Here is a 25,996-nt window from a genome sequence, read left to right as displayed (position 1 = left end):
TAAAATGACAGAATGGTGTTAACATTTTTACATTCTTACAGTTGCCACTGTAGAGTCTACAGAGAGACCACAGTGGCCTCAGTCTCTCTAAGTATAGGGTATCGAAATTCTACCAGGATCTTAGAAAATTGCTTATTAAAATGCAGTGAAGATGCATTTAAAATATGTTGAAAATACATATGTTCTAATTCTGTATGTTAAAAGAATTTAATAGTGATGTTAGATAATACAACAAATGGCAGCACAATACTGTTGGATAATTTGTTTTATGATAAGCAGTGGTGTAGCTGGGATTATATAATTGGGGTGGCAGGGATGCCTATGATGGTGGCATTTTTAAGATGTACTATTAAAACACATAATACACTTGATTGTCTACATTTGTCCACCGAAATGCAAGTATAATTAGGAGTGATAGAACAAACAGTGATATCAAAGGATTGTCAATTAGCCTGTTATGGTTCACCCATAGTCTGAGTTGTCTATCCATGTCCATATTACCTAATGATGTGTAACTCACATCTATAAACAGTAAATCAGACTAAAACACCATGAGTACAACTATCAGAATTAAGCATCTTAATATCAGTGCACATTTATCACTGTCTGTTCATTGCTGATGTTGAACCTGACCTTCTCACTGTCTCGTACCTGCTGAACTGACATCCTCTGCCTTCTCTTGAGCTGTGTGCGATGTCATCATGTCCCCGAGCCACATCTCATGCATCTTTCACTGAACTGCCTGGGAACGATATCTGCTGCATATTTGCCAACACTTAAAAATGTGCAATATAGGCTACATGTACAGTACACTCTTAAAAAACATTTAAGATGTGTCAGAATTGTCTCCAGATTTAGGTTTTATTTTGTTGGTAAGTTGAAGACAATATGGGATTTTAGGTAATGCCTAAAATGGGGTGGCAGCTGGGGTGGTAGGGACTGTGGCTCTTACTAAGTCCCTGGTGGTAAGGTGCAATTAGAACAGTTCACTCAACGGTGGGTTTGGGTGACTGATCACTGATATTTCTAGTTTTTAAAATGATGTGTTATTATTGAATGTTTTATGCTGAAAATTGATTCTCAGAATAATGTTATAAATCTCCATTTAACCTTAAGCAGGGATCAATATCATACCTTATAACATTTTTCTTCATCAATACGGAAAAAGAGTCTATTTCATGCAGCAGTTGAGTAAGTTGCATCTGAGCCTGGGGTTGAATTACAGACTTGTAAACATACTGAAAATAATAATTACTTTTTATTGCAACCAGAAGTGCCACCGGATTATTTAGTAGGTTTCAGATGTATAAAGATTATTGCAACCTAGAATATAGAGCATCTGTTTTGAATATGTGAACACTTCATTAAATTAATTTGCCCAATATAAACTTTCAGTTTTTGTTCACTTTCACTAATGATGCTTAACCACATTACAGTGCAGTGTGTTTTGTCAGGTACACTCTGTACAGTTCATAACAAAGACTTTAGAGTAAAATGCAAACACAGACCAGACATTCTTTAGATTTGTACAACCCTCTCCAAATTATCTTATTGTGTGGCCTAAAATCACAACACATTAAATATAAATGCTATTTTAGTTTTATTTACACATTGTATCACATAGTCTCCAAGTGAAAAACAAATGCTCAGGCATTCTAAAAAGTCATTACAAATGAAAGCCTAGAAAAATGGATTGGATAAGTGTACACACCCCTGAGTTAGTACTTGGTAGAAGCACCTTTGCTTGAATTACAGACTGAGCTTGAACAGCTCTATATGTTATTTGGGGTTTCAGAACATCATTAGTTTCCCATGTGCCTCAGACACAAAATGGCTGCGCATCACTTTGATAAGAACTGAATCTCAGTGCAGGGGAGAGGGTTCTATGAAATCCATTATTACTTGTAAAGTACTTTTGGATCTTTTGAGATGCAAACTGCTAATTTACAGTAAATACTATATATACAGTAGGGTCATGACATCTGTAACTTTAACATTCGTGAATTCGCTCTTTAGCGATTTGGTCTGGCCAATGGCCAATTCTCCTTAGTTGGTTGTGTTGCAGGGGAGCCTGGAGATGTTATTAAAGGAGTTAGTTGAGAATGGACCACCCTGATGTTCTGATGCCTTCCCAACCCAATGCTCATCCAAATGAAGGCGCGCCTAGTGATAGTAACAGTGGAAATCTCCTTGGTCTATCGCACCTCTTTGGCCAGTCCGCCAAATACTGTCTTCTTTGTTACCAGCGGGCTGACATATCTAAGATGAATCCTTTGTCAAAGTGATGAAGCTGATCTCGCCATGAGATTTTGTCGCATTGTCAGAAAGACTTCTGAGAGTCTTGAGAAGTGTGGAAAATCTCTCCTGATAATCATAGTGTGGTAGTTTAGGTACTATCTTAGCTCGCAAAACCAATACTACCTAACATCTCCATGTAAACAGGTTATACTGTTTTACCCCCAGGAAATGCTCCCCTGTGATAGCTGGGAGCAAATAAGGTGAAGTACCCGGTTAATAATGTGGGAGTAGAAGTCGCTGAGTCATTCATTTGCTGGTTTATCCTGTGTCGTTTCGAAGTCCATTTTTCTGTTCCTCTCTTGCAGCCTCCTCTCCTCCATCACCCACCCACCAGCGACGGAGGCGAAGACGCCGGAGGCCTACATCACCGCCGACGCCGAGAGCGAGAAGGGCGAGCGCAATGGCAAGAAGGTCTGCTTCAACGTGGCCGGGGACGAGCAGGAGGACTCGGGTCACGACACCATCAGCAACCGAGACTCATATAGGTAACCCCGCAGCCACGCCCTGTCTGCACAAGATATAATCATACTAATACTACTGCTAACACTACTTCTACTACCGATAATAATAATTCGTTACACTTCACTTGTATAGCACTTTTCTGGACACGCCACTCAAAGTGCTTTACAGGTAATGGGGACTTCCCTCCACCACCACCAGTGTGCAGCCCCACCTGGATGATGCGACGGCAGCCATAGTGCGCCAGAATGCTCCCCACACACCAGCTCTCAGTGGGGAGGAGAACAGAGTGATGAAGCCAGTTCATAGACGTAGATTCTTAGGAGGCCATGACTGGTAAAGGCCAGGGGGGTTTTGGCCAGGATGCCGGGGTTACACCCCTTTTCTTTTAAAATCATGCAGTGGGTCTATGCCCAATCAGCTGGAAATATGCAGTTTGTATATATTATACTGGCCTGATAAACATTCAAATAGATTTGTTTCTTCCAGTCTACGTATGTGGAAGTGGGATTTCTTCTGTTCTACCCCCCTCACTCCCCCCAAAAATCTATCTTTTCATAATTCAATCAATCTTTTGCTTATTTCTATGCCTTTTTAAAAGCATCTCCACTTAGGCGTCTTTAGCTGTTTTAAGAATAGCCTTGACTTATTCTTGTACTCACTAGCTCAGGGCAAAGCTCAGGGTAAAAATGAGTCACGAAGAGGAGCGAAGTTCTCTGTTTGTCTGACACAATGCAAGCTCCACAGTGCCTGACAGGAGAGGTAGAGCTGATTGGAGGCATAGCACTCCTCTCACTGACATCATAGAATGCCTTTAGAGTCCTTGGTATGTTTCAGATAATGTCTCATTCAAGAAAGTCAGGTATAAAAATAGACCTTTGAGACATTTCTTGATTAAATAATGCACAACGTGTTACAGATGCACATGTGAAAAACACGAGTGTGTGCTTTTACACATTTAGTAAATTAATTTATAATATAGCTGATTACTCTGTGGTTTGACTGCAGGAGCATAAACATTTACGGTATTTACTGTTCTGCAGCAAGGTGGGGGAAATCACAGAATATCAGAATGTGTTTTTTTCTTCCTTCATTGCAGTGACTGTAACAGTAACAGGAACTCAATAGCCTCCTTCACTAGCATTTGCAGCAGCCACTGCAGCTCATACGTCCACAGTGATGAGATGGACTCAGGTAAAGCCCTCCTAATGAAGCCCTCTGTCGGTGAAATGGACCCAGTGGTCCAGTTTTGAAGAGAGACGGGATGATTTTCAGAGCTTCTTTGTTCCTGAGTCAGATGTTATCCACATTTCCTAAACCCTTACATGTGCCACTCAATACAGGCATAGAAAACAAAAATGAAATTTAATGAAAGCAGAGTTATTTGGAGTCGATGTGAAGTTTGAAAATGAGTTGCGTTGGTATAAAAGGCTTTGAAAGTCATCCTGTCAGTGTTCTTGCATGCTGAGTGTTTATTACACTAGAGAGGAGCTTCTATTCTCAGCTCTGATTTATTAGACTGTGCTTATTAAATGTGTGAGGAGAATCAGGGTAAGGTGTCAGTGAAAACCTTTCTGGCTTAACTACCGCTCTTTTAAAGTATTTCAGTTTTTTAAATATCCCAATGATTATTGTAAAGAGTATATATGCAGAATTTAGAACAGTTTTATTTATTGGACATTCTTGATGTACAAGAATATATATGCTACTTTTTGTGTCTATATCTAAATCTTCAACTCTTTCCTAGTATTTGCCATTATAACAAAGCTCTTTTTAGTTGACATTTGTTCTATTGCAAGATGCTAACTTTTGAAAGAATAAATGTGGCATGACTAGAGCAATTTTAATTTAAAAACTAATTATTAAGTGTTTTTTTTTATATTAGGAGTGGTTATACTACCTAATCCATTATTTTTTTAATAGAACACATATTACATTTGTGTATGCAAATGATATGCCTCTAATTCATTTTTTAATTCAATATTAAATATTTAATAATTATATTAAAAATAAAATATTACATTATTTCCTTCATTCGGTGGGTTTCTCAGTGTTTGTTTTTTTTAAATAGTGAAACCCAGTGTGCCTCATAAAAAACATAAACGGGTTACAAATGGGAAGAAACCACTCAGTCCATTTAGTCAGTTTAGTAGTAAGTTGATCCAAGTATCTCTTCCAGCCATTTCTTGAAGGAAGCCAGCTTCAACAACACTTTGTGTAATTAAGTGCATCCTGTTCCTTGTTTCAAATGAACTAAGTTTCCACTTGTACTATATGATTCTTGATTTGCTGTTCATTTTGATAATATTAAGGGATAGTACACTTTGTGTAATTTAACATTTCCATAAACTGTTATTTCTATTTTGATTTGCAGTTATAATGACAGTGGTGTCATCATTTATTAAGTTTAGTGTAGGTTCATTATCTAGAAGTCTGTTAATAGCACAGACAATACCGGTTCAATCCGACATTAAGATTGAATGTTAAAGGGTGCAGTGACACAATAACTGAGCTCTGATCTTACCAGATAGCCAAATGCCCTATTTAATGTATCACTGAAAAAAATTGTTTTGATTTATCAAATTTAAGCTCCAACCCTGAGGTTGCGTAACATTTGCATAATCCCTGCTAATATATTATAAAATACAGAGAATAAAAAATATCACAAAATAAAGTGCAGTACCAAGTATAGCGAAGGACAATAGACCAGAACCTTCCAGAACATTACTGTACACCACAGTGGTACTTCATCAATAACACTGTCCCACGCTGACATCATGATAGCCAGTGCTGGGAGCAACTGAGCTGTGAATCTTTCTACAAGTATGTTGCCATTAAAATAGCTGGGAAAAAAGAGCAACTCCAACCCTTTAAAATCTTAGATGAGCTTATTGAGTGTGACTTTGGATGCTGTAGTAGTGTATTGTTAGTTAACCAACTAAGTGACTCTTTAAGGTGCTGTCTTGGTCATTGTGTACCTAAAAAATCGTTTGTTCACTGTCTTCTAAAAGGAGATGAGTTGCCGGTCAACGTATGGATTTCTCACGACAAACAAAAGAAATTACACGGATTTCTAGAACATCTCTTTAGCCAGGTATGTGTATTATTGAGTGTTTTCATTGAGAATATAGTAGTTATAAGCCATTTTTTTATAATGGCATACAATTAAAAAATATTGACAGACACATTCCTCAAGTTTCACACTTTAAATATTTAACATTTAAATTGTAAATATGTTGGAGTTGTGGTACCTCCTTTGCATTTAACAATGCTCCAACCTAGCCTCAATATCATTTTAAGATAAAACCATTACATTAATTGTATTTTTTATTATTTGCCGAAAATAGTAAGATATTGTGCAATATCCAAAGTGATATCTTTTTTTACCTCAAGCCAAAATCTGTTAGATTATTCTAAATACCTTTTACCTCTGTTTCTATGATGACTAGAGACCTAAAATTTTCTATTTGAATTTTAGATAAACTTTTATTGGAAATAGAAAGAATGAACACTCGTTTCATGCTCTCTGTGTCCTGGGGCCCATAAATATTTGCTTTGAAAACATTTAACAAGGACATTTTTCAATTGGCAATAAAATATTTAACCATAACATGGAGCTAAATGTTTTTGGTCATCTTCTAATTTTTGTTTTATGGGAATTCCAAGTAATCATTTTTTCATCTCCAATAAACCACATTAATTATTTTCATTTCTGAACTCTGGGTTGGATATCTGCAGCTCCTGCGTTAAACAAGAGAAGCTCAGTTTGGTGTTTCTAGCCCATCTGCCCCTGTCAGCACCTGAGTCTCTTGCAAGAAAATAGGATGCTAGAGACACTTTTTAATTGAAACTCATGTTCTAGCTTTGACCTAGATTAATTTTTAAAATGCGATTGATTATTGTATTTTAAAATTTGTTGCATTTGTAAACAATTTCAACATGATCTAAAGATTTAAAATCAATCTGTTTCAGCCCCAAATGGTGTTTATTTAAGTTTGGGAAGAGGTCAAATTCTAATGTTGCACTTCCGTTCCCCTACATACAGTATACTCCCTGGCTGCACACAACTCTGCGCACATCTTTTCTAGCTCCCCTCCCTCCACCCCAACTTCATCATTGCAGCTGCCTCCCTGGCTCATTCTTCATAAGTGAGTTAGGGTTGTGACAGTGCTGATCTTCAGCCAAGAGACTGAGGAAATTACTGTATTTTTATCGTCACATTTTGTCGATATTAAAATTAGACCGAACTTCTGAATCTCCCATTTTGCTTGCTTCCCAGGTTGAGTCTATAATGAGTCTACTGAAGGGTGCAGTTGTAGCTCGAGTCTTTGAGCAAACAAAGTGCTTCACTCCAGGCCGAGGCCTACAAGGTAAAATGCCAGCAGACACCTGTTTTCAGAGATATGGTAACTCAAATAACATTTTTTCTATACATGCATCACCATTCAAAATGTTAAATTTATTCATTTATTCAAACGGGCTCCCCCACCTTTTCTCTTCTGTAAGGTAAAAATCTAAAGATAAATATGAAGAACCAGCACAGCTGCAGACAATAGCCTCTGACGTGTTTGTCTGAGTTGTTGGCTATACGATTTCAAAATGGCTAGCTCTTTTTAGATAAAAATGTTTGTACTTCAAAATAAGGTACTCTCTGTGCTAAAAAAAATTCCACTTTGGAAACAGCGGTCTTCCTCCAAATAAAAAAAAATAAAAGTCCCTCACTTCTGATGGAATTAGACTTCTAAAAAAAGCCTGCAAATGAAAGCGGATGTTTAGATTTATTGAGCTGCTTCTAAAATGAAGCCTGATTTTTATAATTTATGCTACAGAAACAGAAGTTTAAAGAATATGACCTACATAAAAGGAATGTACATATCCTTCGTAGACCTTCTTTTCTTCTTTGTGTATTTCAGAACTTATTGTGGTCCAGTGAGGAAACACATTGTTCAGATAACAACCAATAGATACTTACATTGGACATAAATAATAGAAGAAATGAAGATGAACAGAAAATGTATTTGTTTCAAATGTCAAACATAATTGTTTACTGTAAACGTTATATTACTTTATACTCTTCAACTTTAGAAGTTATTTATAAGCAGATTTTCTAATAAGAAAATATGTTATCTAGTTTTGCACCTGGATAAATATATTTTTAATTTTAATCTGTTTGGTACACAGTATTCAGGCAATTTAATATTTTTGTTCTTTATCTTGTTGTTTGCAAGAGTTGTGGAAAACAAACCAGAAAGTAAAAAACAAACATTCTAAAGACTATTTAAGTCTTCTTTAACAGGTGATAATTGATTAATTTTATTAATCTGAAATTTAAAACAAATTGTTTGGCAGAAATTTGATTCAAAGGGAGTAAAGATGCATTCTAAATGTTTCAGGACGTGGAAAAATTATTAATTATATCTTGTCTCAGAATATTGCAATTCTGTCACACCTGAAAGGACAATAGGCACTTTAACACTGCATCTGGCCTAAACAAGTTCAAAGTTCAAAACAAGCATGACAGAGCTTTGGACAAGACTGGGTATCATTTGGACTAGAAATGCAGATTGTGTTTGATGACTTGATGACTATTGGTTCTTGTATAGGGTAAACATATACACACAGTCATAACCATTCATAACACAACACGAGCATATAGCAAAATATAATTTCACATAAACATACCAGGACCTCTGTTATATGCAGAAATTGCTTGTCAGCTCTCAAGTCCTTTAAAGGTGCTTTCCTTTAAAGGGTGTTAACAACTAAACACAACTAGCTAAAGGGTGGTTATAAAGATGATTTTCACTTGACTCATGTCTCCCTCTGGTTGGCTGAATTCTTCTGTAATGCAAATAGCTATATTGGGTGTTGTGTATTTTTTATATAACAGTTATGATGATATTTCTGAATCTCATTCACGTTAAGTTTTACAATGATTTTCCTCCATTTCTGTATACAACTTGTATTTCAGAGGATATTGTTTAAGGGATTTCAGCTTTATCTATTGGACGTACTTTAACTACATAAGGAAAACACTGGTAATACAGTATATAGTTGGGAATTAATGTATAACAACAGCAAACTTACAAAGGCTTCTACATTTCAGCGTTACCCTAACTGTGTGGTCTTTTTCTCCATTCTTCATCGATAAATGAACAAAGTTTACGGGCACTACATTTTCTCGAGAACTTTATTAAATTGCCAGTGCTGTACTGGCAAGATGAGAGCTTTATAAATTAGCCCATGTGTTGAGATAACTTAATCCTCTGCATGTTCTCTCTGTCTCTTGCAGCAGATTTCACAGCTTATTGAATCTGTTTTATGTTTTTGTCTAACCTCCCAAATGGATTTAATCTAAAAACTGATTTTTTAAAAATAGTTTAAACAGGCCTTAAAGGTAATCTCATGAGCAGATACAGTCCCTTTATCTTGGTAAGGTCACCTGCAGAGAATATATTGCAGGTTACCTAAGTGAAAAGTCTGCAGTGTTCAGTGTGCTGTGCTGTTGCCAGATTCTAGTAATAAAGAATAAGAGGAGACGAATTTGCCAAAACCCGTGTGCCTGTGTCACGGATGTCCGAAGGGAGAGCGGAAAAAGACCCCATGCGTAGTGGCGGGACGGGGGTTAGCCCGGGCTCAGCAGTGCAGGAGTTCAGGAAGTGTCGTATAGAAACCTATGCCCTCAGGCCACGGACGGAGCGGCAGCCTGGTGCTAGGTGGGTCTCAGGACATCCGAACGTCAATGCTGAGCGAGGAGGAATAAGTGACCCGGAAATATATAGCCCCAGACTGAGAGACACCAGAAGGAGAGCGCGGTACAATACTGACTCTCTGTCTGATAGGGTCTTTTAATTTTTATGAAGCTCATAACTTTAGAACCATTTTAATGTGGCATTGGGGTCATGTTAATCCTTAGAATATTTTAAACCTGAGTTGCCTGCATTCCGTCATTGCTCTCACTAAATTACTCTCATCCATTCATTCATTCATTCATTTCCAAACCACTTTATCCAATACTGGCTTTATGAGAGTTCTGGAGCCTATCTCAGCACAAGGCAGGATACACCCTGGACGTTATACCAGTCCATTTCAAGGCACACACAGACACAAACACACATATTCAAACCAGTACCTAGTTTTCTAGAAGCCAATTAATCCACCAGGATATCTTTGAATTGTGGGAGGAAACTGGAGTATCTGGAGGAAATCCATGCGAACACAAGGAGAACGTACAAATTCTACGCAGACAGCATACCAGGATTTGAACTCGGGGCCCCAACGTTGTTAGGACGATGTGCTAAATTACTCTCATTTCCATGAAAACAGCAATAATTGAAAAAGGACTTGTGGTTCATGCCACTGAGAGCCAGGCTTCAAAGGACCTACAAGTAAAAAAAACAGAAGTACATTCATATCTCTTAGTGGAAAGAGTGAAACAAACCTTTTTTCCTACAACATCTCCTTTGCTGTTCAGCAAACAACTAATTATCATATGTTCTGCACTAATCAGTGTGTTTGGCATCATCATAATACACCTTTTTATTAATTATGCAAGAAGATATAAAAATGGCATTTAGAGTAACAGGACTTGAACCATTTGTTCAGTTTCGTTGTGGATTCACTGAGCAAACCTACAATTAAGAGGGTGGTGACTGGTACACCATTAGTGGGCTGAGCAGTATGATAATGGAAGAATTAAGAACTGTCTATCGGAAATAGACATAAGAACAGTAGTAATTGAAACAAATGTATTGAGAAGCGGTTCATGAGTGCTGCCTCATCTTGGCCAAAAAATCATGGCTGTTCTTATGAACCTTTGCTATCGGGTGATGTGTTTTGCACAGAATTCCAGCAAGAAATGGAGCCTAAGGTCAACTGCACCAAGAAACTCCGGCTTCACATCAAACAGGATCCCTGGAATCTCCCCAGCAGTGTCCAGAGCCTAACGCAGACCATCGCCAAGTTTGTTGAAGGTCAGTTCCAAGAATACATTCAGCCGAATACAACAAATTTCTAAACCACTCGAAGGGTGACCTTTATTAAGAAGAGGGTCTCTGGGTGTTATAAATCACATTTTAATGTGAGTAAAGAAAAGTAAACTGGTTTAGCAGTTTAAAGACTTTCATACAAGTTAGACCGACACTAAGGCACTTGCCTCATTGATGTCTTTAATCCATTTTTTAGGGATAGCTTTCTGAGAAAAGGCTCAAATAGCAAAAGAGAGGGATCAGATCATATACAGTAGCTGAGCACTGTTTGGTTTCAGCTGAACGATGAGGAATTATTCAGTGGGGATCATGCCAAGCATTCATTGGCATTTCTGCAACTCATAACATTAAAGTGTTGTATTTTCTACATGATACATGTCTTCATTTTATTTTTTTTCCACTCTGAAAGTTTTATTTTATTATACTGTATTTCGTTGCAAATCTATTCATGGTTATTTATAGTGTCTTAAGATCTATATTAAAAATAACTGCATTGTTTTTCTACAATAATTGTATTCAGAAAGCAGGGCCTGTATAGGGGAAGAAACAATTTGTTTTTCATGTGGTTTTGATTAAATTTGAATTTTGAGGGAATGTACTGTATGCCAGTGTCCTTGAAGGGACAGGATATTTTTAAAAGAACAGAGTGCAGTTCTAAAATTTTATAACAATGTTTTTTTAATCAATCATATGATTAAATTGATTGCCGTTAACAGATGGTATTTTGGCACAAGGTTCCATATAGTGCGTCATAGTTTGTGAACTACAGGTATACCAAGAAGCATTAAAATGCAACAAATACATTTTGGAACTCATCCTCATTACTGACTACCAAATGGGCTGAATGGTCACCCGTCTTTTGTAACTTTTGTTATGTTCTTTTATGGTAGAGGAATTAAGTGAGTATACACAAGGGGTCACACTGAACTGTGGGGAAATGTTTTGTAGATCACTTGCCTGATTCAGATTCAATCTATGTATCTGTACTGAATTAGTTCTAAAGAAAATCAAATTAAATAGCAGCCAAACTCACAAGCTAATTTTTTTTATGCAGTAGCTGCTATCAAAGGGAATACAGTATAACAATGAAAGAACTAATATGCTTTGAGAGTCATATGTATAATGTTTAAAAGTAAAGTATGATGGAACCTGAAAAGAACATCTTCTTTTCAGTGGCACAAAAAAAAGTGCAAAAGAACAGATTCCTATTTTTGTTTTCCATGTGCTGCAATTCTTGGAGGGAATGCTCATCTTAAAACTGCACGTATTAAATCATCTCATATTTCCAGTCAGTTCTCTTTTCAGGAGACCAGTCTTTGCTATTGTCTTTTGAAGTTATGCTGTTTGTAGTCATGTTGATACTGTAAATACAATTATTTGACCTTCCCCTTTAAGATATACTCAGTTAATTTTCAATAAAGTACAGCAGGTCTCAAATATATTTAGAGAGCAATATTGCCTTATACTAGTTCAGGTGGGTAGCTGCATCAGCGTGCATAGGCTGCAAAGGAACAAGTAATAGGTTTATTCCCTGCTGAAAAGAGAAGAAAGAAAACACAAAGTTTCGACCATGGAGTCTTCTTCAGGTTTAAACGTTGTTTTTTCTTTCTTCTCTTTTCAGCATGGAATAAAAATATTGCCTTATAGTCAGTTTCCTGAAATTAGTGCACTGAAGCAACTGGGAGAGAGAGAAAATGAAGCAGTGTAATTTTGTGACAACAGCCAAGCTGGATGATTATTGTTCCCTGCTGTCACTGTTAATATACTGTACACAGCTCCTTAAACTCTTTATTGTGTTGTGGGTGCTATGTTGCAGTGTGGCTTTTAACATTTTTTCCTGGTACTTGTTGTCGTCTATAGAGATTTGATTCTAACAATGTCTTATTTCCTCTATAAAATATCATTACTCTATAAAGTGATGTATATCTACACTATTTTTGAAAATTAGCTTCAATATTTGAAGTTCTCATCTTACTTACATATAAAAGCCTTGTTGAGAGCATTTGGCATTTAACATGATTGTGCCATACCAGTCAAGTATGGAAACCTGGGGTTGAAAAGCAAAACCAAACTGTCCAGGATTGTGAAAGTGGCAGGAAAAATAACTGGGAAACAGCAGCCCCAGCTCTGCAACTTACATTATAATACAGTTCTCAGAATGCCCAGTAACATCACAGCTGACTCCACACACCCACTCCATTCCCAATTCCTAATACTCCCATCAGAAAGACGGTAAAGGGTACCAAATTCAAATAAAAAAAAACATTAATAAGAAGTCCTTTGTCCCCTTGTAATAAAACTACTTAATGAAGGTATGTAAATGTAGTCTCCCCTCTAAATATTTATTTATCCATCTATTTATGTATCACATACTGTTGTTGTGATTTAACAGTATGTGACTCTTATGTTTTGCTTGTGTGTTTTGTACTTCTGAGGGAGAAGCCGAAGACAAATTTCTACAGCAGTGGACAATAAAGCATCTATCTATACTATGATTATGACTGCTACTAACACCACCTTAGCAGAGACCATTACTTAGAGTGAATTATAGGTTAATTTCTGAATAATTTTGTGGATTTGATGTAAAAAGTACAATGGTGGTAAATTATTGGCTTAATTACACAAGAGAAGATTTTAAGGGAAGATTTTCCACAGTGGAAAAGCTGGTAATTGAACAGAGAACTAAAGATAAGCTTAGTATTACCAAGAAGAGATTTGATTTGAATTATAGGTTTCTTAGAAGCAGCACAGTGCCATTTGGTTATTATTTATTCTATATACAAACTGGATTGCTATTCTGGTCTCTTTAAGCACGTGAAAAAATGAGGTTAACCCTATCCAAGGAAAACAAATAATATTGGAGAACCCAATGCCATCAAAAGTCTTGCCATGAAATAGCTGTTTTTATTTGGGATTTCAGTTCAGGAAGTTACAGTACATAAACATAAGTGTCAGATTAAATCACAACTTTGACCCACCTACAGTCCCAGCCACAAATTGCTAACCAGGTACTTGATGATGACATTGTATTGGGTAGAAGGCAAATGCAAAAAAACCTCCTGTCACATACAGTACCAGGTTTGTAATCTGAGTCTGGCAATGTGAATCAGACATTTGATTACATCTAATTTGATCATTTGATCATTTGATTGCATTAGCTGTTTCTTTTTTAACTTGAACCAAATTGTTTTCTTGTGTGTATTTCAGAGGTGAAGGCACGATTGCTGTTGGTTCTACTTCAGTATACAGGTCAGTGTCAGTGTTTCTCCCATTAAAAAGCACAGGAGACCCTCCTAAAGTTGCACTCTACATCTATTGCTGATCTGGTGTCTTTTTATCTGCATGTGGTCTCACAAAACATCACGCCACCTTTAAATATAAAGGTGAATATATTGGAAAACAAAATGTTTGCTGTTTAAGAACTTTTAGCAGTTTTTGCTAAAAAAACACAGCCACAGTTGTATACCCATTTGTATTTCGACCACACATTTACATTACCATTGAAGTTATTGCCACCCATAGCCTGTACTGTAAATAAATAAGGAAGGCGAGGTACGTGGTTTGTCTTTCAGAAGCTGGTGATTGTACCAGAAGAGAGGATGGGGTTGCTCTTTTAGACCAATCTTGTTCTTGTTAACTTTCATGTTTTCTTTCTTATGATGCAAAAACAAGTAGGTATTGTGCAATTACAGGGGCTTAAGAGTGATTATGGGGGAATTAAAGTTTAGGTTCTGGAAAACTATGTGGATTCCTGTAGGCAATGTGCATAATGACTAAGTAGGGGTTGATCTCTTTTATGTACAGTAACATTATATTTATTTTAATGTAATGTTTATGTTTGTGTTGTTTTTGTAAGACTCATACTGTAGCTGCTTGGATGCAAAACAAATTTCTGAGAAATCTGACAAAAAAGTATTATTGTATCATATGATGGTGCTGTACAGCGCTTAGTTTATAGCATGTGTTTGGGGAACACACAACTAAAATGTCAGTTTAAATGTCTCCAGCTGTGGTTAAATGTGATACAGTACATGCATGTGTTGCTTTTATTTTATTGCTGTGCTTATGGTGGCATTTCTTTTAGTTGCAGTGTTGTGTAGTGGCTATGGTTATTGACTCATAACTGAAACACTTGTTATACTCTTGGTACTTCATTCTGATTGCTAAGGTACAATGCCTTGAGTACCAATGTAGGTTTCCTTGGATGTAGAATCTAGCTTCTAAAGACTGAATGCACCTCCTAGACAAATTACACCACTACAGCATAACAAGTCACAAATGTAGAAGCACAATCCCCCTACCTTTTTACCTCTTTAATGTATTTTCCATCAGTCTTTAAGATAGTAAAAGGCTGGAAATAAGAGAATGCACTTTTCTTCCCACCTCATCCACCACTAAAGTGCAGCACATGCTTGGGTGAAGTGCATCAGCTGTTATGCACCCCTTTACTAAATGGATCAGGTGAAGAAGGGAGAAATTACATCGCAAATTTAATTCAGAGGCTTAAGGTGGAGACTTCTGGTAGGCGAGATTGTTTAAGCCCAAAACACTGAGATTAAAACACTCTTTGATGACCAAGTAGTCCACTTCAAGGTGTCCTAAGCTACCATACCATGATTAGAAATTGTGGTTCATACAGCAGCAGTCTGGTTTTACTTGCAGGTCTTCCATCATTGTGCCACAGCTAGAGGCGTGGTGCGATGTGGTAGTGATCTCCTTTTAGTAGTTGGACACAAGGCAATAGAACTTACAGTAGCTCCTTTCAAGCTCTAACCAAACTCTCCTTGAAATAACAAGGCAGCTAAGCTACTTACTGTCATCAAAACCAAAAATGTCTTTTAACACTAAAACTCCCAAAACAATGTCCACGGGCCAGTCATTTGGTCACTACCTTGAAGATTTGCTCTCTTACCTGTACAGCAGATGTCAACAGATCTGTGGAATTTACCACAGGTTTTTAAATTGTCACCTGAGCAGTTGTCTTCTTCCAGTTTGTCAGGTGGAAAAGGGCAGCAGGTCATTCTCCACTGCTTTATGAGGAATGTGGTTCTGCCATCAGATTCCCCAGTTCCCCATCACCGTGGTCTTGAATACATTGGACTGCATGGAAACCATTTATATGAATGAACCATTTCACAATGAAGCCCGACATTCAGTTTTTAAGTTCAATGGGCATGGTCATTGTCCTCAGAATTCTCAGAATCTAAAATCAGGTAGAAATTGGGACATAGAAATCATTTTTGTGAAATTCATTCTTTGGGTATTTGGTCTTTTTTTCCACATTACTTCAGTTAAACTGGATTCATTTAATAACATGAAAAAGCAAAACAATGGATATGTGGTAGGAAAAAAATTCTTTACCTCTTGCTCTTGGAACTTTGAGTTTATGATCCTTTTCATCGTGCTGATGACTTCAGTTCCTTTTCTCAGTTAACGGTAAAGTCTGTCTACTTGTAATGATCCTTTCCTTTGATAGAGCACAGCTATGACAAATCAATAATCCTGCTGTGAAAACATGTGAAAAGAATAAATCTTGTTGTTGTTTGTACTAGGAAAATAAATGAAGTCAACTTTAAGTCAATTGGTTAAGTCAAGGGATCATATGTACTGTAAGAGCCTCATATTGATTCTGCATTTGGAAGTCAAATATTTTGCATGTCATAATAAAACTTTTGTGGGTTCATGTAAAATTGTTGCTACACTGCCCAGAAACACCACATTCCTATGCACTACTGCATACTACAAATATTAATGTAATATTTCATAAATTACATTAACGTTTTAGTCAAAGGTTTGTGTCCGAAATGACCAGAAGAAGTATATGATGTTTTTTAATTCTCTAAAAACCATGTGTGTTGCGGATCCAGTTCTGAAAACAGTTATAAAAAGTTTAAAATATTTAAAATTATGAAAACTATACATTTATTTAATATTTTTCGATTGTCAGATATGGACTTAAATGTGCTGTAGCGTTTCAGCCTCTGGCTGAAAGCGAATGGTTTAATTAAAACACCAACATGGTTTTAAATCTGCTTTGTGTTGCATTTGTTCCTGATGACCTGCTCTGCTTTCCATCTGTAGACTCTGAGATTCAGCTGAGACGAGATATGGTATTCTGCCAGAGCCTGGTGGCTGCAGTCTGTGCGTTTTCAGAGCAGCTAGTGGCGGTCCTGAATCAGACACACAACACCAGCAAGGAGTATGAAACAGAAACTCAGGAGGCCAGCAAAAGGTGGCTGGAGCAGATAGCCAGTGCAGGCCTGCTGTTCCACTTCCAATCACTGCTGTCCCCCAATCTGGTAAGAAGCTTGGCTGATGTTGTGCATCCAAGCAGCATATGCAATCCAGTAGCCTGACTAACTGGATTTGAACACAGAACTTTGCACACAGTCTGTTGGACAGTATCTGATGTTTAAACATCTTGGAGTAACACCTGCAAATACATGGATCTTGCTTTTATGTTTCTTGGAAAGTATTATATACAGTACTGTATGTTGCCTGAGGTCTGTTGGAAAGTTGCAGTGCTTTGGTACTGTAGCATTTTAGTTTAAGGTTTTACTAAGTACTCTATGCAGACTTCATTTGGATTCAAAACAAACATCTCATTGTGTTTCATAAAAAAAAAGCTTTGTTTCGCAGTATAATGAGGATTATGTTTAAATAATAAAGCCCTTCTCTGCATGATACATTAAGCAATTAACATGACCAAGGCTTAAAAGAACAATAGAGTAGCATTTAATTCATATTTTTTCCTTATTCTTCCTGATTCCTCTGTGACAGTTTCTTAATAATTTCTTCCTTTGATAAATGTTTTCTTTTCACCTGTCCAATATTCTTAACCCAAACTTAATGTTTGCAAAAAGGTTGCTACTGTATGTCCCCTATAATCCCCCCTCTGGAACAATGATTTACTGAGCCTCTGTATTTCTGTATTCAAACATTAACAGCTAAGGAACTTAATATTATTAGAAGGAGGGATTGTGCTTTAAAATAGTATTAACCAGAATTGATCCTTATTCACAGCCAATATCCTTATCCTAACTTAAGTGGACACAGTTTTGAAAGTCTAACTTAAGAACAAGTGCTGCTCTCCCTTTTTGATGGGGAGGCAGCACTATCAGGATTTGTTTTACATTAATAAATATCTCAAACAAGATCAGTACTATTCAGTGATATTAAACCTGTGCTTTAAAAATGATTACAGTTTTGTGACAATGTAAAATTCTCTGTAGTTTACATGTAAATATTTATAACACACTACTGTTACAGTCATACTGAGGGACAATATTAAAGTACTAATTCTCAGGAGGTGTGCCATAACAGCCATCAGACATAAATAATTAAATTTGTGTTGTATGGTTCAGGGATGTTTTTCTAGACTTGAATCTTAAGGTTTCTTCATGCTCCAGTTTAAATTGGCTATGATGTTTTTCATGATGTTTGAGTTTGATGTTTTTTGTTAAAATACCAAGATACCAACAAAGGTATCTTCAGATGCATATCCTGCATATTTTGATCAAATGGAATCGTTAAACCGAAGTTCAAGATAATGTCAAATTGTTATATCACACTTCTGCTTTCTTACATACTTGTATATTCTCCTGGTGTGCAACCCTTTTCCCCCATCTTTTCTAGCCCTCAGATTTCCGGTCTTGTCAGTGGCAGAAATCTCTCTTACTCAGCATTGCTAGATCTGCAGATTGCACCTCTCCCTGTGGTTCTTGGCCTTTTCTGGCTTTTGTGAAACAGTCAGCTCTTCAACCTCAGCCTCTCCATGGAAAACATGCAGCTGCCTGCACCTGCCACGATGTGTCTCTTTCTTCCAGTAAACTTAATGTCATCAACCCTCCTTGGATCTCTGTAACAACTTTGTCCACTTCCTTTCCCATTACCCTTCTTCTCTCCTTTTCTGCAATCTCTGCACATTTGCTCACTCCCACTCTTTCCCCTCTCCCTCCATTTCTGGTTGTGCGTCCAACCTACTGCACCTATGCTCCCGGCCTGTCATTGTTGTCTCATCTCTCCCCCTTTCCCAGTCCTCCTTTTTGTTGTCCCTTTAGGATCAGGGTTCCCATTCACAACCATCCCCATCCCTATTATCTTGATTGCAGGTCAATGGGTTCCCGCTCTTTACCCCCCACCCATGGCGTCCAACTGGTGCAGTGTCCTCTCTCTTCAAGCTTCCTCTAGCTGCCTCTCATGCACACCATGTGCTCTCAGGACATCACTTAGGCTCATTTTTCCCCTTCTGGCAGTTCCACGCAGTTCCATGTAGAATCTGTTCTCATCCATTCTGTTGTAGCAAGTCATACCTCACTACCTCACTTTCAGCCAGAGCTATTTTTTCTTACACTGCTTACAGACTTCCAGTCTCTACCAGTATAGGCTTTGCTGCCACGTGTTTGCTGACTCTCAGTCGCTGCAGGCTATGGTGTGCATTCTCCATGCAGTGTGCATATCCAAGGCATATGGATGGGATGGGATAATAGGGATGGGGATGGTTGTGAATGGGAACCCTGATCCTGCAAAGACTGATACCATTTACACCCTTGGGACAAAGTGGGCAACAGTGCTTCAAATCCTTGCATGTCCAAACTGACTCAGTCAAAGCAATAGTCAAACCAGTGAATTGGTTCTGTAGAAAATAAGAGATCAGGCAATCAGTTCTTCTAAGCATTGTTTTTTTAATGGTAATTTTGAGGTAAACAGCAATCTTTCTCTCGTGTAAACATAAAAACCAATTAGCATCTCATCATATGCCAGGATATTACATTTGAGATGTAACGCTAGAGAATTTTTAAACACCTTAATATTGATCATTTACTTCACGCATGGAAAAATAGTCCTTCAGAAGTGTTTGGTATCTGACTAATTCGATAAACAAATTATGTGTCCTATAATGTTTTTTTTGTGATCAATAATTAGAATCTGACCCTGAATATAAAATAAAGACCACATTGGTGTATGCAGTATATCAAGGTTGGCCTACTGCAGTGTTGCAGCTTTTATAGTAACCGTTAAGATCTGGATTAAATGCAGACTTTAACCTATCAGCGACAAGCAAATGACAAACCCAGTACTTAATGTGTGTCACATTATGATTTAAGTGAGAGTTAAGAATATAAATTCCCAACTCTGAAGGTTAAACCTGTATTGATATTTCAAACAGTATCATGAGCCCAAATATCATTGCATGTACAGTATAATTTTAGAAAGATAAACTAATTTTAAGATGACATTTTCTATTACTAGCAATAGGCTATATTCTACCACAGGCTCATTCTGTTTATTTATTACCAAAGAACTCAACATTTATGTATAGAAAAAATGGTTGTCGTTGAGCCCAAGATTTTGTTGCAGCATTTTAATTTTGCTTATGGCCTTCAAGGTACTGTATAATTATGCAAGAATAAATGTCTGTACCATTTCCTTTAGTGTACATTTACTTTATGAATAATGTATTTCACATCACATCACATTAATGTATAAACTAAATGGAATACTGAAAGAAATGTCTTTGCATCCTCACTTGTGCATTTTGCTCCGATCTTTTGTGTTCAAAATATACAAAGTAGCTCAATCTAAAGGTGAAGGGAGCTTGACTGTGCTTGTATTGTGCCTTTAGATGGATGAGCAGGCTATGTTGGAAGACACACAGGTGGCCCTAATAGACCTTGAAAAGGTGACTTTCTACTTTCGACAGTTTGAAGGGGAACCATTGGTGGCAAGTATGTACGAACCTTAAGATGAATCTCACTGTTAAATCACATAATTTATCATGAAAAATAGCCATTTGAAATGCAATAATATAAACTTCCCTTACTTTTGAGAGATTGTGGTTATGCGTTGCCCTGCAGAATGTAGTTCATTCCAGTATTTCAGTTTGGGATTAACCATTTATATTGAAAATAAATTTTCTTTTTTTTTTGTAACACAACACTGAGTCATATACAGGCTCTGATTACTGGTCTACACTCAACTCATCTAAGACATTCCTGAATAACTAAAGCATAACCCATGATGTACTGTACTTCTACGTAAACATCTTCTTTGTTAACCAAGCTATGCCTTTACTACAGAGACCTACACAGGCCGAGTGAGAGTGATCAAAGCAGCCGTTTTGGTCTGCAAATGCTGATAAAGTGGTCACTTAAAATTTTCTGCAGTTAGGCACATTTGTGAATGTAGAACTTTTGAATATTGAGGTTTTACTGTATTGATACAGAAATGACAGGAAGACTGGTTGGGAAGAACTAAGCATTATGTCCTGTGAATTTCCACTATCGTGTGTGTGCCTCTGAATCTTGCCAGTGACAGACTTGTGAGCCTGTTTTAATAAGAGCTTTCTCTGTTCGCTTCCACAGATATGCCTATCTCATACCAGGTGGAGGGGACTCGTCAGGCCCTGAAGGTTTACTTCTATCTTGAAAGTTATAACTTTAACCAACTTCCACAAAGACTTAAGAATGGCGGGGGATTCAAAGTGTACCCAGTCCTCTTCACCCAGGGTGTGTTATCCCCGATTGAATAGAACGGAATTCTACTGTGTATTAATCATATACAAAGATCATGAAGCATAAAGTGATAATTGTTAGTACAGTGACATTTAAACTACAGTGTATCTGTATTTTAAAGGATCTAGTGATAGTAAATTAAGGAAGAAAGCTGTCATGACTACTAAATATACAGTCTAAGGCTGGGAAGCCCATGAGTGCTTTTCCTGAACCCTCTTGTTTACTGTGATCTAGCCCCTGTCGTTGTTTATATTCTGTGCAGTAAAAATCCAGGCCCTGAACTCATGAATTAATAAAGATCTTTCTCAGGAGTGCTGGCTGCGCGGCCATTCCTAATGCACATTCCACACAGATTCATTAATTATCCATGCTGCAAATCTCTTAAACTTGAGCATTTCAAAAATGTATATACTGTACCTGGCAATACATTACATCCAACATCCAAAAGTGTATTTGTTTCTGCACGAAATGGCCAACATGGGCAGTAATGTGTTCATGAATCAGCATATACTGTATACTGTTTGTTATATAGTATATGACCTTTTGACCTGTCATTTACAGGAACTAGAAAAAATAGCGGATGGGATTTTGATTCCATTTAACTGTCTTTACCGTCTTTGCTGCAGTTCTGTTCATTGTTTAAATATGAGTTGTAACAAAGGTCTTTGTGTTTTCCCACAGCACTGGAAAGTATGGAAGGATACTACTACAGAGACAACGTATCTGTGGAAGAATTTCAAGCCCAGATTAATGCAGCTGCGTTGGAAAAGGTTAAGCAGTACTACCAGAGGCTCAGGTGTGTTAATTGTTCATCTTGCCTAAGTGAATTGATTTCCTTTCTGTTTATAGCCCTGAGGTAAATGCTCTTTTGCGGTGGTGGGTGCCTAGTGAATTTTGAGTCCATTAAATTTGATATTTTGAGAAAAGTTTTGACGAGACAAGGCAGTTTTATTAACTTAATCCATTTAGCTATTTTTTAGTATTTTTTTCTTTTATAGTTCCTAGTCTTTTGAAGTAAAAATGTTATACTATTTTACATACATTATCTAAAAACATACTTGTTTAACTGACCACCACAGGTACAGATTTTTTTAAGGCAATGCAGGATTTTTTTTTAAAGTATGATGTCTTACCATGGCGTAAAAAGATGAGTGCTCCAGTATTTCTTGGACTTTTATTAAGTCATACATCACTAGTTCTCATTTCTATTGCCCGGAGAGTGCCTGCTAAATGAAATGGAAAATGGATGAATGTTCTTCCACAAAAAATTGAAAAACTAGGCTTCAAAATATGTTGCAGTCAACACATCAAAAGTGCAAAACAATGATTAAGCCCCCTTTTATCTTGGTGATTCATATTGCATTATATACTGTATACAGTATAGTACTGGCAGTAAACAAAGATTTTTGTCTTAACATATTTGATTTGAAGGATGTTCACCAGGCCAATTTCTCCAAAAGGAACCCCCCTCCCCCGTGCTCATGTAGAATACATGTTTGGATTGCAGTAAGCTAAGCTGTTGGTTGAAACCCCTGAGGGCCCAGCAAGGTTCCCCTTCGCAATGGAATGCAGAAAATAGAAAATAGCAGTAGCATTTGAATCACATGAAATTAAGAGTGATAACATGGTGTTGCGAATGGTTTTGAGAGTGTGATTACTGATCTTCTGAGCGTGGGTGCTTGGATTGAAGGGCTATGCCTAGCCATGTGGACAAGGCTGTTGGATTCCTACTGTAACTAGTGAAGTCAACGAGAGATTAATGGGCACCTAGTTTGGATAAAGTTGGAGTAAAGAATGGATGCCTGAACACCAAGACCAGAGTTGGACATCATGGAACAAAGACTGAGTGCAGGCGTCATAACTATCAGGGATCTTGGAGATGGAAAGTAAGACTGAAAGCTTTGAAGCAGGAGATAATGCTTATGCCAATTACTAATCTCATTTGTGTGATCTGGAGATCAAACAGTTCCAATGGGATTTAGTTACACATTCACTTGAAATGTTTTAATAGTTTTATACAAAGAGAAAAGAGAAGTAAGACACTAGTTGTGGAGACACTAGATAGGATAGCCTAGAATATTTGCAGCTATGCTGTGATTTTGATGCTGGATGTGAAAGTCGATGCTTAGCCATATGAACAAGGTAGTCAGATCCCAAAAGGGTAAATTAAATAAAAGATTGATGAGCCTGTTAAAGACTTTCGTCAAACCCTGAGACTAGGGTAGGACATCTGTGTGGACAGAGTTTGAATAGAGACTAGCAGATCTAAAGGCATAGAGACAGACAGAGAGACTAGCAGATCTAAAAGTTAGTGGTGTTATTTTGGTGACATAAAAAGCACGTGAATTAAAAGGCATTTTGTGACAGATTCGGGGCTGTGTAAAATATTTTAATCTTTCCAGACATCAAGGAGTAGAGTATTACAATAGAAGTAGATTTGTGTTATTGCAGTTTATGGATATGTTGAGGTATTGGGGAGAAGGGTGGGGGTTTGGGCAGAGTGCTGCTGTCGTTTGCTGTGAAGAGGTCAGTTTTGAAAACATCAGCAAAAATTATCGAAAGTGGCAGGTAGGTGTATAGTGTGACAAATGCTGGAAAACGTTTTCTAGCTACACATATTTATACCCTGGAACTAATTATTGGCAGAACCTGAGACTTTTCCTCAAACTAAACTTTTGTGATTAAATCCATTTAACAGCTGTTAAAAAAATTGAAAACAGAAGTTTTAGCTTGACAAGCACATCTTGCTTCACTAAAGGGAGATGAACGTCCTGTAAAAAAGTGCTGTTGATCTGTCATGCTAAAGAGATCCCCATCTACATATTACTGTGTTTCTGACAAACCTTTCAGTAATCATCTTATGACAAAGCAACACTTGTGAGTTAGCAAAGCACAAGATATCAATCGTTAAAAGCTTTATGTACAGTACAGCAATATTTTTTCTTAAAGCCTTAATAACGATGAAAGAAAACTGAAATTAAAACAAGTAAGAATACTATTTTTGGGGTCAAAGTAATGTATAATTTAATTAACCAAATTTATCAAAAGAGCAAGGATCTACACTGTCTACAGTAGGCTTGTAATTCCTGATTATGACTTACCGTATACATTATCTAGTGCTGCACCATTTGGATTGTTGGATTCTAACAAGGAAAATGACCTGCTTGACAGATGAAATTATTGGCATGTGTGACTATGTGATTCATGACATTGATTTTACATTACTGGACAACAGGAAGAAAGGGGGCAATGTTCCCCGCCTTGAAAATGTCATGTGCCCAATTAAGATACTTTGTCTGGCTAGTGAGAATATCCTTCACCATTGCAGAAGAATATGTCTGTAATTGCAAAGGTGTAATAGTTTGCTCCAGCAAAACCTAATGCATTACAAAATGACATGCAGATCTTTCCCTGCATCTGAAATGTTTTAATGTCCTTAAATTGATGAACTGAGAAGCTGTCAATAAAATCTTTGATTAATAGTCTGAAATGCAATTGTTAGCTTCTTCATCTCATCTTAACACACTTAATTGCATAGACATATTCCAGGTTTATTAATGGTATTACAAGCACCAGTGTGTCAAACAATGTTTAATGTCTGGCAGCCTCCTGCAGTTATTTTATCAGATCAGCAACCTGAGCAAATATCTCAAAAGTTAGTTTATGGTACACATTGCTCTGAATTTCAGTTTTATTGAGATCACTGTCTATTACAGGGTCTGATTCAGCTTTCAACTATTTTATTCCCTTTCACTGTCTGCAAAATATAGAGAGCTGATACAAGCTGCTACTTCTTGTGCATAGCATATTGGTACAGCAAAGCATTTGTTCATTTATTTTCATTTAAGATTACTTTCACATTATTTTTTTACCTAAAGGAACTTCATTTCTGGAATGTGCATTGTACTGTACCCAACAATAGATTTCTTTTACAGGCAGCCTGAAAGTGTAGAATAATTTAATATCAGATGTAATATCTGATTACATCTGGGGCAGAGCAGTGGCTCTGTGGCTAAGGATCTACGCCTGTGGCTAGAAGGTTGCTGATTCAAATCCTGTGGCCGGCAGAGGAATCCTACTCCGTTGGGCCCCTGAGCAAGGCCCTTAACCCCAGCTGCTCCAGGGGTGCTGTACGCTGGCTGACCCTGTGCTCTGACCCCAAGCTTCTCTCCCTGTCTGTGTGTCTCATGGAGAGTAAGCTGGGGTATGTGAAAAGACACATTCCTAATGCAAGAAATTGTATATGGCCAATAATGTGATCTAATCTTATATCAGACCAAAAATCCCTATCTGGCTGTACAGTTAGTCCATATACTGCACAGCAGTGATATGGACAGACCAGGATGGCATGTAAGAAAACTAACAGGCACAAGCACATAAAAAGCCATTGCAGGAGTTAAATCACCTCCTTTTCAGAGCATGGAATATGACATTACCTCTCCCACCTCCCTTATGAAAGATGTTACCACAGTGATCTAGTAGTACAATAACATGACTCAGATTTAATGTTCACTTCAGATTAGGGTGATGTCGAACAGTATTAGAAACATCCTTTCCTGCAGCACCTTATTACCCTAGTTGTGGTATTTGCAAGAACTTCTTAATCCTCTTGAATGTAACAAGTGATTTCTAGCCAAGTATTATGAGTTAAAATGTTATCTTCACTATTCACCCAGGAACACTAAAATGTATCCATTGAACTTTCAGACACACTCAAACCTCTGAACTTTTGTCCTC

General features: G+C 37.3%; 1 protein-coding gene across 1 annotated transcript in view; it reads left to right on the top strand.

The window, feature by feature from the left end:
* prex2 (phosphatidylinositol-3,4,5-trisphosphate-dependent Rac exchange factor 2) overlaps positions 1-25,996 on the top strand; it is a 155,281-nt gene that overhangs the window by 98,596 nt on the left and 30,689 nt on the right. The window contains exons 26-35 of the mRNA XM_088918835.1: positions 2,604-2,783; positions 3,857-3,951; positions 5,769-5,851; positions 7,037-7,127; positions 10,602-10,730; positions 13,953-13,994; positions 16,827-17,044; positions 20,371-20,473; positions 21,110-21,253; positions 21,941-22,055. Of these exons, the coding sequence (XP_088774961.1) occupies positions 2,604-2,783; positions 3,857-3,951; positions 5,769-5,851; positions 7,037-7,127; positions 10,602-10,730; positions 13,953-13,994; positions 16,827-17,044; positions 20,371-20,473; positions 21,110-21,253; positions 21,941-22,055 (1,200 nt within the window). The remainder of the gene's footprint in view (positions 1-2,603; positions 2,784-3,856; positions 3,952-5,768; positions 5,852-7,036; positions 7,128-10,601; positions 10,731-13,952; positions 13,995-16,826; positions 17,045-20,370; positions 20,474-21,109; positions 21,254-21,940; positions 22,056-25,996) is intronic.

Source organism: Atractosteus spatula, chromosome 6 (assembly GCF_055471065.1).
Source record: "Atractosteus spatula isolate fAtrSpa1 chromosome 6, fAtrSpa1.hap1, whole genome shotgun sequence".
In the NCBI taxonomy this organism is placed as follows: Eukaryota; Metazoa; Chordata; class Actinopteri; order Semionotiformes; family Lepisosteidae; genus Atractosteus; species Atractosteus spatula.
Note: the sequence above shows the minus strand (reverse complement) of the source record. Positions and strands in the feature narration are given on the sequence as shown.